Consider the following 11,165-nt stretch of genomic DNA (forward strand, 5'->3'; position numbering starts at 1 on the left):
TATAGTTTCACGAAGATCGCGTTTGCGAGTCGAAAACTAGCGCGGCCGAACAGATAGTGTAAAACTGGAATAAAGAGCTCCTTCCTCCAGTCCGGCCGTTGCCGCCCCTTCCTCCAGCCGGTCGCGCTGACCACGCCGGCCGCGCCCCGTCGCCCGCAGGCCATGCCCCGTCGCCCGTCGGCTGCGCCCCATCGCCCATCGGTCGCGCCCCGTCTCTGCCGGTCGCGCCCCATCACCGCGCCGGTCGCGCCCAGCCTCGCCGGCCACGCCCCGTTGCCTCCGTCGTCCGCCCCCAGCCTTGCCAGCCACGCCCCGTGGCCTCCGTCGTCCGCGCCTTGCTCTATTGCCAGGCGAGCCGTGCCCCTTTGCCTGCCGCGTCGGGAGGATTCCGGCGGCCAGGCTGAGGTCATGGGAGGCCACGACGATGTCGAGCTCGTCCAATTCAAACCGGCAACGATCGATTGCGGCGTCTAGCAGCCTTTTCCGATGTGAGGTGATGAATTCCGGCGAGTTTAGAGCGGATTCCGGCAAACTCCGCGGCGGCGTGTTTGCTTCGATGAGGTTTGACCGGTATACGGGGCCCCCTATATTCGGCCTTCCAACCTCCAAAGATAAGGGTTTCGGATGTGCATTTGCGATGGCCCTTAAAAATTTTACGGGTTGGACTATTTTTAGGTTTCTGTTCTGGACACTTTTTTCGCCCAAAACTGTAAAACACAAAAAATTTGCAGGTTTGACCACTTATGTGGGGTCTGCTAGAGATGCTCTAACACCGCCTTCCAGTATGAGAGTAATAACCATCCCAGCAGCCACCTCCTTCAATAAAGAAAGTTAGGGTTCGTGTCTCTCGTCGGCGCCGGCGCAGGTCTGCCTCGTCTCCGGTGGCCCTAGGGCCATGGAGGCGCGGTGGATCCTGGCAATGGCCGGTGGAAGGGCTCCGTTTTTAGTCTTTTTTCAATCTTGTTAGGGTTTGTGTTCTGCCCAAAAAGACGAGACGGCGGCGACTCCCTTAAGATGGAATAATGGTCTGCCCGACCGCCTAGCCTCCCGTTCGACGGTATGTCTAGCATCGTTGGTGGGCGTGTGGAGGTGTGTCTCCGGCGGATCTATTTTTGGTGGATTTGTTCAGAGTTCGTCTACATTCGTGTGTCTTCGGTTTGGATCCTTCCGATCTACGTTATTCTTCATCGACGGTTGCTGTTCTGGGGTGCTGGTCCTATAGGGCCTTATCGCGACAACTTTCCGACTGTCTACTATAACAAGTTGTGCCCGACTCCGGCGATGGAGGAGCGATGACGGCGGCGTGCCTTCGGCTCGCTTCAGTGCTTGTAGTCGTTGTTATGTGGTCTACAGATCTATTTTTTATTTTTGATATTTGTTGTATTGCTATGATCGAAAATGAATAGACCAGAATTTTTTTTTAAAAAAAACACCGCCTTCCAGTGCCGAAGCAACCGACACGCGCTATTACGTGTTCTTTCCTTAGACCGGGATGAGGAATCCGAGTGCCAACCTTGTACCCCGCCAGTCCGATAACAACTCCAACTTGCCTCTTCAATACGAGTAGTATACATGGGAAGTGCATGCGATGCGACCTTCTCCCCTCTCACGCCTCCCCAAGATCGATCGATCGATATACAGTTCCCTCCTCGGCTCGATCAACTCGTTCTCTGTCCATCTTCTCCCCTCCGTTCTCGATGGCCGTCGTTTGTGCCCAAGCCGTCGACTCTTGGCCCATCTGGAACCTTCAAGGCTACGGGGTCGAGGAGACGCCTATCTGGGACCACGTGGACTGCGAGGAGACGCCCATCTGGGACCTCGACGACTGCGTGGAGACGGCCGAGCTCGGCTCCGGGACCTTCGGCACAGTCACCAAGGCGTGGTCCTACAAGACCGGCGAGAGCGTCGCCATCAAGACCCTCAGCTCGAGCAGCCATGACGCGGTCTGGCGGGAGGCCGACCTCCTCAGGGCGTGCCATGGCCACCTCAACATCGTCCAGCTGCGGGCCATGTCCTTCGACCGCAGCGCCGACAGGCTCTCCCTCGTGATGGAGTACGTCGGGCCAAGCCTCCACGACGTCCTCCACCGCGCCCGCCGCGGCTGCCCGTTCCAGGAGGATGTGGTGCGCTACCTCATGCGGCAGCTTCTGAGCGGCGCCGACCACATGCACCGGCTGTGCCACGTCGTCCACCGGGACATCAAGCCCGAGAACGTCCTCATCGGCGACGGCGTCAAGATATGCGACTTCGGGCTCGCCATGCACATGTCCCAGTCCCCGCCGTACGGCCACCATGGCACGCGCAGCTACATGGCGCCGGAGATCCTCCTGGGGAAGCCCGACTACGACGCCACCGTGGACGCCTGGTCGCTGGGCTGCGTCATGGCCGAGCTCCTCCTAGGCGAGAGGCTCTTTGGCCGCGCGGCGGACGACGCCGACCAGCTCCTCAGGATCTTCTACATACTTGGCGTGCCGGACCAGATCTCCTGGCCGTCCTACAACTCCATGCCGCTCGCCGGCGAGCTGGTGGCGCCGCCGAGCATCCCCCACCGCAACAGGCTGCGCGAGGTGTTTCCAGAGGACTGCCTGTCCAGACAAGGCTTCCAAGTATTGAGCGGCCTCCTCTCCTGCGACGCAGGCAAGAGGCTGTCGGCGGCTGACGCCCTCGAGCTTCCATGGTTCACCTCCAACTAGATAGGGCGACGCTCCGGAAACTCTGATATGATAGCGTGCCGCCGACAGACATTTTTTTTTTTGAAATTTTCAAGGGGGGGGGGGGGGGGGGGGGGATTTCCTCACCTGAATTTTCATATATCTGGGCCGGACCGCCCGAGTATACAAGATAGCATTACATATATAATTTTTTTTTTACAAGCAGGGAAGGAGGCAAGAGGGGCGGAGGGTGCAACACTAGGCGGCTAGGCACCGAATCCACACATCGGCAGCGTCCTTGAGGGTAGTAGGGAGGCGGATGCGGCACGGCATCCTCTCTGCAAAGCTGCAGTAGCCGGGGGAGTGAGGGTGGCATGTTCTGGAAGACCACCGCGTTGCGGTGTTTCCAAAGTTGCCAGCAGCAAAGGAGCAGGAAAGCTGGCCCCGTCCGAGGAGGGACCAATCCCGGAGGAGACATAAGGTGCAGCAGCTTGACTGTGGAGACTGTCGGGGTCGCCCCGACAGAGGCCCGGAACTGCTGGGCAAAGGGGCAAGTGAAGATGAGGTGGTCGGCCGTCTTAAGCGGAGCCGAGCAGATGGGGCAGCCAGCCTCGGCCACCTCAACAATGTGCTTACGCAGAAGCACGTCTCTCGTATGAATCCGAGCCTGCACCAGGAGCCAGGCAAAGAAACGAACCCTGCTTGGAGCGTAGCTCGTCCAGATGAAGTTGGCGAAAGGCGCTCCCACACCACCAAAGTGGCATAGCTGGTAAACCCCGACAGAGGAGAGGTCGGTCCCTTTGGCACAGCCCGGGCGGAGAGCACGAGCGTCGGCCTCCTCGGACAGGACCAGCGACTGGACGATGGGGAGGAGAAGTCCTCGCTCGCGCGCTCCAGCGCGGTTTAGCCGCGGTACGAGCCCCCCGTCGAGCCCATGTTGGGCGACGTGGGCAACCGAGACGTCCGGCGAGGTGACGTGGGAGAAGAGAGAGCTCATCTGGATGGAGAGGGCGCCACCGGGGAGCCAGGAGTCGAGCCAGAACGCCGTCGTACGCCCGTTCCCGACGGAGACAGCGGTGAGCGCCCGGTACGAAGGCATAAGTTTGGCGAGGGACGACCAATGTGGTCCGGGTCGCGACATGGCCGAAGCTGGGGTTAGGAGAGAGCGACCCAATTCGCCCCAGACCCAACGCGCCTACGGGGAGTCCTGACGAGAGTGCAGCCGATGAAGGAGCTTCAGCAGGAGGCAGCGGTTCTAGATTGAGAGGGCGCGCATCCCCAAACCCCCCTCCTCCTTTGTCCGAGTGACACGATCCCAAGCGACAAGGCATTGCGCCCCCGATGCTTTGTCCGCACCGGTCCACAGGAAGGACCGCCGGAGGGCATCAATCGCCCGAAGGATTCGACTGCAATATTTCTGTAGCTGTGCTGTCTGAGTTTGTTTGTAAGGAATTGTCGACGTTCGTTCAGGCAAAAAAACCTGTGCCCGTTACTTCATCATACATCAATAGGAAGTGCGGCCATGTGTTTGGGTTGTGGCACATCGAATGCTTTTGTATCCACAAGCCGAAGTGAAGTTCGTGTGGATTCCAGACTTCATTTTTCAGAAGACTAGGGAGGCTTCCCCCATTTCATTGCAACCAAACCGTAGAATCCAAATTTGTTTTCAGTTTGGCTATTCATCTGTAGTCCAAAATTATAATTTGTCGATTTTGCTCGAAGCCCCGACGAAGCGGCAAAGAGACCGAGCGAGGAGCTACCCGGAGCCGTGTGGATGAGCTCATCCACACCACTGAGCTGACCAATGTAGTTCTTTTGTGCCTTATTTGGGGTTTGTGAAAATAAGTTGGCCCAAATAAGCCACAAAAGAATTGGCCTTAAATAAGGGTTACCTTTTGGGAGAGCTCGCAATGCTCACTTTTTTTGACAGAGCGTCTCAGATGATAATGTGAAGAGTGATCTTTGCAAGAGATAACCATTAACGTGATTTTAACCAAGCGGCAAAGAGACCGAGCGAGGAGCCGTGTGGATGAGCTCATCCACACCACTGAGCTACCAACTTTTTTGGCTTATTTGGGGTTGTGAAAATAAGTTGGCCCAAATAAGCCACAAAAGAATTGACCTTAAATAAGGGTTACGTTTTGGGAGAGCCCACAATGCTCTTTTTTTTTGACAAGGTGCCTCAGATGATAGAGTGTGGAGTGATCTTTGCAAGAGGTAACCATTACCATGATTTTGAACACAAAAAAAGTCATTGCCGGCCCAGACAAAAGTTGGGCTTGTGGTTACTCCTTTCAAATTTTTGGTTTCCAACCTATGTTGCGAAATTTATAAAAATGAAAATAATATTATTATTTTTTAAATCGAGAAAACACCCGCTGAGGATCACAAGAGAAAAGTGGTCTCTCTGAAATTTGTTGCATGTTTATCTTAAACATTCTATACAAATTTAAACTTGTTGCAAGCATCCTCCCCAAATTAGCTCAAAGCTGGGGAGAACAAAAATACAAGAAAAATGAGAAACAGAGCTGTAGTCGGTTGGGGTACTTCCAAGTTGCAACAGCTACCTAAAGAAATCTGAATTGCTTCTGGTTACCATAGTGATATGATTATATTCCAAAAACAGTAAAGGCAATCGTAAAGAGGAACTACACTTAGACAATTAACAAAAGATACAAAACAGAACCGCCTCCAAACAGATCTATATCAGATACCAATAGATTGTATGCAGATTACTGATAAGAACACAATCACAAGGTTCACCGACCATGTCTTTAAATGATAAATAAGCAACAAAACACTAGTCTTCATGCATTAGAAGATCCAACATACTAAGAGAACATTTCAACTTTTGTGCTTCTGCCCAACAAAAATACCAGCATCCACCACAGCCCAATCACATGAACAGGTTCGGCCTCGTCGCCTTGTAGGTGGTCTTCAGCTTCCTGGTTGGTGGCCTGACCTTTTGGTACACAAGGGGGAACTTGATCTTGGAGTTGTGGAACTGCTTGGTGTTGTCTCTCTTGCATAGCTTGAAGTTGACAGTCGCGGTCTTGATGATCTGAATGCAGGGGGATCTCACACGGTGGCGAGAGGCCATCTCAGTGTACATCTGCTCCACGGCACCATTCAGTGTGGTGTCACGGTACTCCTTGTACATGTTGTGGTAGCCGGTTCTGCTCTGGTAACGCAGCCAAATGCCATAGTTCTTGATCGTGGTTGGGTTCTTCTCAAAGATCTGACAAAAAAGGAGTATTTCAGTGCAAAAATAACAATCACATGCCATAATTGGGTAAAAAGAATCAGTGGAAAAATCAGGTTCCAATTGGTTCCCAAACCAAGAAACTATGGATTAACACCAGCCGACCACAACATACACGTCACACAATTAGAAAAAGGAAAATCATAAATCAGAAAGTATACGTGCCCGCATAATCAAGAAATCTAGAGACAACTCATATGGGTCGGTCCAAGTCCTTGTTGTGAATACAAATTAGATTATGCAAAACAGAACCTTCGCACATCAGAATGAAGTATCAGAAGTAATTGATGCATAGATAATGTAAATACAACTACTACAGGTACATGTTTTCGCAAGAAAATCACATACATCATGATCACAACAAGATGGAAGGGGCATCACTGCATATTCAAACACAACTAGAATGATTTTATGTTGCATTCCGGTTAATTAACGCCACAGATAGTACAGATAAAACTACCGATGCAGTTGTAAGAGTGGATGGATAAAAGGAGCTAATTAAGCCGCTCTCGGTTGGTAATTGTAATGTACAGGAAAGAACCAGAAGGTGGAACATAATCCAAGCTCATGGCAAAACATAAATCGAGAAAGGCCCAATACCTCGTTGATGGCGAGCATCTGGCCGTTGCTCTTCTTCACCTTCTTCAGCTTCCTCAGGAAATACCTGCACAGACGCGACAACAGCCATAAGGAATACCGAATCGAAGACGAACAGATCCTTCAGATGTCCCGAGGAGACGGGGAGGAGCTCACCAGAACTTGCTCTTGGCGCGCACCTCATTGGTGGCCCAGAGCTTCATGCGGTAGATCTTAGGCTGCTCATCGCCGGGCGTCGGCAGCGCGCGACCCACCACCTGGTACTGATGGAACTGCACACGCACGGACGCATCGAGACGAATCAAAAACACGGATAAAGCGCGGACACGGAGGGGTCAAGGATAGCAACGGCCGGGAGGCAGCACTGGAACTTACCCTGAAGGCCACCATTTCCGCGAGCTCTGCGAAGCCCCTAGCCTAACCTAACCTAAGCAGATGGGGAGGGCAGGAGGCGGCGGGCGAAGGAGGCGTCCGTGAGAGGGAGAGAAGCGTTTATAGGTGGCGAGCTTGGCTGTAAACCCTAATGGGCTTTCTCCGTGTCGTGGGCCTATTCTTATAGCTTGTGGGCCTATTGTTGCGCTCTTTATCATAGAGGTCCGGGATCGAAAGTGCCTTTCTGCTCCCGAGCTCATTTGAGCTCGGTGAACAGTAAAATCAAAAAAAATCAAAAAAAATAAAAAATTCCAATTTTTTTTGGGAGAAACATTGACAAAAGTTCTAAGTGCTTGCAAAAATTCATCATGAAATCACATTCCTGTAAAGCGTGGCAAAAAAAAACAAATTCAATGCTCCAAAATGCTTTTGAAAGTAGCTTTTTCAGAGTACTGATTTTGTTTTTTGCCACGCCTTCTAGAAATGTGATTTCATGGCGAATTTTTGCAAGCACTTAGAACTTTTGTCAATGTTTCTCCCAAAAAAATTTGGATTTTTTTAAATTTTTTTTGATTTAGTTTTGATTTTACTGTTCACCCGAGCTCATTTGAGCTCGGGTGCAGAAACTCCGCGTCCGTCCGGGATGTGCTTTTCGTCCAAAAAACTAATTGAAAGTACCCTAAAAAAACTAATTGAGGGTACTCCTTCTAAAAATCACTTCCACCTCCTCAGGTTGCGACAAGTGGCGTGACTTGTTGCAACATGTGAGTTTTTCCTTTCTTTCTAAATTCGTTTATCCAAAATGTTTTATCTCTTAAATCATGCTCAAATCTCAACCCGTTTTCATCGTTGAATTCCTCGCGTCAAGATCTCAAAACTAGATCCCATGTTAATAGGTTTTGACCAAAAAATCATGAAAAAAACGAACAAAAAACTAGAAAAAACGAACCAAGAGCACTTTTTTCCCTTTCCGGAAGAGGCACGACCGCGCCTCTTGTGGAAGCAAATCTGTGTCTCTCGCGAAAGCAAACCTGTGCCTCTCGCGGAAGCAAATATGTGCCTCTCGCGAAAAAAAGAAGACGCGGTTTTCGTTTTTGTGAGGCACGGTCATGTCTCTTGCGGAAAGAAAAAAATAAAACGCATTTTTTTCCGTTCCAAGAGGCACGGCCGTGCCTCTCTCAGAAGCAAATCCATACTTCTCGTGCAAGAAAAAAAAAGAAAACATGTATCTTTTCCGTTTCCAAGAGATACGACGGTGCCTCTCGCAAAAGCAGAGTCGTGCCTCCTGAGGAAGCAAATCTGTTGGGGATATAACTATTAGGTATGACCCGCCCAGGAGGGGCCGGGTTATACCTATGACAATTCAAGATATGAAGCCCAAGACGACAATTGAAGATGGTGGTTTAGTTAAGGGCCCAAAGCTCAAAGGCGACTCAAGGCCCGTAGAGATAAACCGTCATATGTATGTAAGTTGTATTGTAAGGCAGGAATAGACAGAGATAGAGCCGGACACTGTTTATGAGCCTGTCGGGACTCGGAGAGCCGCTGGGCGTCGACCTCTGTATATAAAGGGACGACCCGGCGGCGGTTCAGCGCAAGTAACATCAGATCGAGAACTAGGTCAAGCGGATTCGCTCCCTGGTAATCGAGACATAAGTAATCCCACCTCAAACTGGATTAAGCCATTACCTTCACCGCAAGGGGCCAAACCAGTACAAACTCCGTGTCCTTTGTCTCGTTTTAACCCCTTTAAAGCTTCCTAGTTGCGATGGCTCCACGACTAAGTCCTTTCACTAGGACATCTGTCGTCACAATTCCACGACAGTTGGCGCCCATCGTGGGGGCAGCGCACGGTGGATTTGAGTTCTTGAAGGGCAGCTTCGAAGGGCTCAAGGAATACGATGTGGGCCAGATGACCAAGAGTCGTCGCGGCAAGCTCTACACCGACGATGCAGGCTGGGGCCCCGACGCCGGCTCAATTGAGTACGGGTACCGGGTCCCCTTCGGTGGAATCCACGTCTTCATCGGCAAGATTGGCGGGCTGGGCCCTGAACCGGACGTCTGCACCGACATCATCGAGACGGCTCAGCGTGCGAGACTCGCCCGAGCTCAGCCCGCCGTGAAGCGTGCCTTCGTGGGATGCATCCATGGAGGGGAATTTTCTGAAGGATCTGTGTCCGGCGGTGAGACGGCCATCTACTCTGATGGTGAGTCATCCACGGGTGAGACGGATTCGTTGTATCAATGGCAAGATGGCGGGCTTGGGGGTTGTTCCGATGGCAGCAGTATTCCGGACCCCTTTGAGCCGCCGAGAAGAGTTGGGATCTTCATGGCTGGCACACAACCCGGGCAAAACTCTACGGCTGCAGCGGCGATGACCTCCGGGTCAGCAGCGGTGGCGGCAGGTGGGGCAGGAGGCCCTGCACGCCCACCGGCTCAGGTTCTGATGGCTTTGATGGATAAGATGACAGCTCTGTTAACCGCCATGGTCAATCCGACGGATCAAGCTCAACATGATGCAGAAGTGGCACAGCTACGTGAGGAGGTAGCACAAGCCAAGGAAAACTTGCCAGCAGAGGACATCAGGATGGCCGCAGAGCGGGCGGCTTTGGATGCTCGGGCCCAGCAGATTCAATCAGAGGCTCTTCAGCTTATGATGGATCTGAACGCATCAAATGAGGTCATGAGGAGAAGGCACCAGAAGGCTCAATCCCGTCTGCCTCCAGTTTATGATCCTAGAAACCTCTTTCGCACACTCGGCGTAGGGCCCAGTAACCCGCCAGAGGTAAACCGGGTTGCAACGCCCGGGGCTAGGACGCCGGTTCAGCCACGTGTGACAGAACCCCCTCATCTGAATACTACTCCACCTCACTATGTACCAACACCACCGGGTCATTACTCTAACCCTCTAGAGAACATGATCGCTGCGGCGACACGATTGGCGACTCTCCCGATGGATGGTGACTCTCCGACGGTAGTTGAAACACAAAGGGTCAGAGAACTTCTTCAGACAGATTTGGCGCAGCAGGAGGCATACTCTTATAGTCGAGATAGGATTCATTCGACCCCTCGCCCAAGCCGGAGCCTGAGCTATAGCAGACACATGGATTCAGCAGTCATTTCAAGCAACACCCGGCGCCGTGACCAGCCGCACGGGCATGACCCGGTGCGTGATGGAGTTCCTAACTTGGTTGATCAGGACAGGATACATCAAGAGGCTGAGCGGGCGGTTCAGCAGGCGGCTCAGTGGGCGGCTTACCAGTCTTTTCCGGTTTATCCGACGACTTCAATTGAGGCAAGCATGACCACTAGGACTGGAGGTGTGCCCTGTTTGGTGCCGCCTCTGCATAATGAGCATTTGCCCAAAGATTTCAAAGGACCTCGAAAGGTGCCTAATTACACGGTTGACTTACAACCGGGGGCATGGATCGAAAGCTACGAGATGGCCATGGAACTTCTGGAAGGCAGCGACCCTACAATGGCCAAGTATTTCACCATGATGCTGGATGGGACAACCCGTACTTGGTTGAAGGGGCTCCCACCTAACTCCATCGGTTCATGGGCAGAATTGAAGACCCGGTTCATTCAGAACTTTAAGGATACATACAAGGAGCCCATGTCGATTGTGGACTTGACTAATTGCAAGCAAGAGGAGGGTGAATCCACGACCCGTTGGGTGCGTTGGGTCAAGGCCATAATACATTCATCTCATAAGATGGAGGCCGGCTCTGCAGTCTTAATGTTGGAGAAAAATTGTCGTTTTGAGCCTCTGAAAAGAAGCTGGGGTGGCTCAAGGGTGACTGTAATGACATGGGCCAGTTGATGGCGGCTCTAGTCAAATATGCCGACTCTGATAGTACCAAGGATCTCGAGTCTGACGAAGAGAAGGAAGGGAAGGGAAAGAAGAGCGGCAACGCCAAAGGTCCTCAGCATAACCCGGCAAATCAAGGAGGCAATAATAAATGTAAGGCTGGCGGTAGCTCAGAGTTTGTGGCTAACACCAATGCACAGGGCAACAATCAACGACGTGAGGGGAGACCACCTTCTCGGTCCGACGGGTCAGGTCCCACTCTTGAGCAGTTGCTAAATGAACCCTGTCCAAGGCATGGTACTCAGCAGAAGCCGGCCACTTACCTGTGGAAGGATTGTGCGATCATGAAGGCTTTCAAGAATTCTAACATGTTTGACGACAATCATGGATCGGGCGGCGGCTCAGGCGGCGGCGGGTTTCATGGCCAGGGTGGTGGTTCTAATTCCAATTTTCAAGGCCCTCAAGGTAACCA

General features: G+C 52.1%; 3 protein-coding genes across 3 annotated transcripts; 1 reads left to right on the forward strand and 2 right to left on the reverse strand.

The window, feature by feature from the left end:
• The first annotated feature begins 1,615 nt into the window (after positions 1–1,615).
• Positions 1,616–2,730, forward strand: LOC123065509 (putative cyclin-dependent kinase F-2). Its single transcript, XM_044488771.1, has one exon. It carries the CDS (start codon positions 1,698–1,700, stop codon positions 2,691–2,693), a length of 996 nt encoding a protein of 331 aa, XP_044344706.1. The 5' UTR covers positions 1,616–1,697; the 3' UTR covers positions 2,694–2,730.
• Positions 2,731–2,813: 83 nt separating this feature from the next.
• LOC123065511 (uncharacterized) lies at positions 2,814–4,093 on the reverse strand. The gene has a single exon (XM_044488772.1). The coding sequence runs from the start codon at positions 3,790–3,792 to the stop codon at positions 2,848–2,850; it is 945 nt and encodes a 314-aa protein (XP_044344707.1). The 5' UTR covers positions 3,793–4,093; the 3' UTR covers positions 2,814–2,847.
• Positions 4,094–5,328: 1,235 nt separating this feature from the next.
• LOC123070306 (60S ribosomal protein L18a) lies at positions 5,329–7,047 on the reverse strand. Its single transcript, XM_044493444.1, has 4 exons — positions 6,886–7,047; positions 6,667–6,782; positions 6,514–6,577; positions 5,329–5,889 (listed from the first exon to the last, which is right to left on the reverse strand). The coding sequence occupies exons 1-4, from the start codon at positions 6,898–6,900 to the stop codon at positions 5,548–5,550; spliced, it is 537 nt and encodes a 178-aa protein (XP_044349379.1). The 5' UTR covers positions 6,901–7,047; the 3' UTR covers positions 5,329–5,547.
• Between the last annotated feature and the right edge of the window lie 4,118 nt (positions 7,048–11,165).

Source organism: Triticum aestivum, chromosome 3B (genome assembly GCF_018294505.1).
Source record: "Triticum aestivum cultivar Chinese Spring chromosome 3B, IWGSC CS RefSeq v2.1, whole genome shotgun sequence".
Lineage (NCBI taxonomy): Eukaryota > Viridiplantae > Streptophyta > Magnoliopsida > Poales > Poaceae > Triticum > Triticum aestivum.

Excerpts from the sequence above, each read along its gene's own strand:
- LOC123065511 (XM_044488772.1), bottom strand. The coding sequence starts at position 3,792 with ATGTCGCGACCCGGACCACATTGGTCGTCCCTCGCCAAACTTATGCCT.
- LOC123065509 (XM_044488771.1), top strand. The coding sequence starts at position 1,698 with ATGGCCGTCGTTTGTGCCCAAGCCGTCGACTCTTGGCCCATCTGGAAC.
- LOC123070306 (XM_044493444.1), bottom strand. Across the intron at positions 6,578-6,666 it reads CGCGCCAAGAGCAAGTTCTG|GTATTTCCTGAGGAAGCTGA; the intron begins GTGAGCTCCTCC and ends GCGTCTGTGCAG. Across the intron at positions 5,890-6,513 it reads AGATGCTCGCCATCAACGAG|ATCTTTGAGAAGAACCCAAC; the intron begins GTATTGGGCCTT and ends CTTTTTTGTCAG.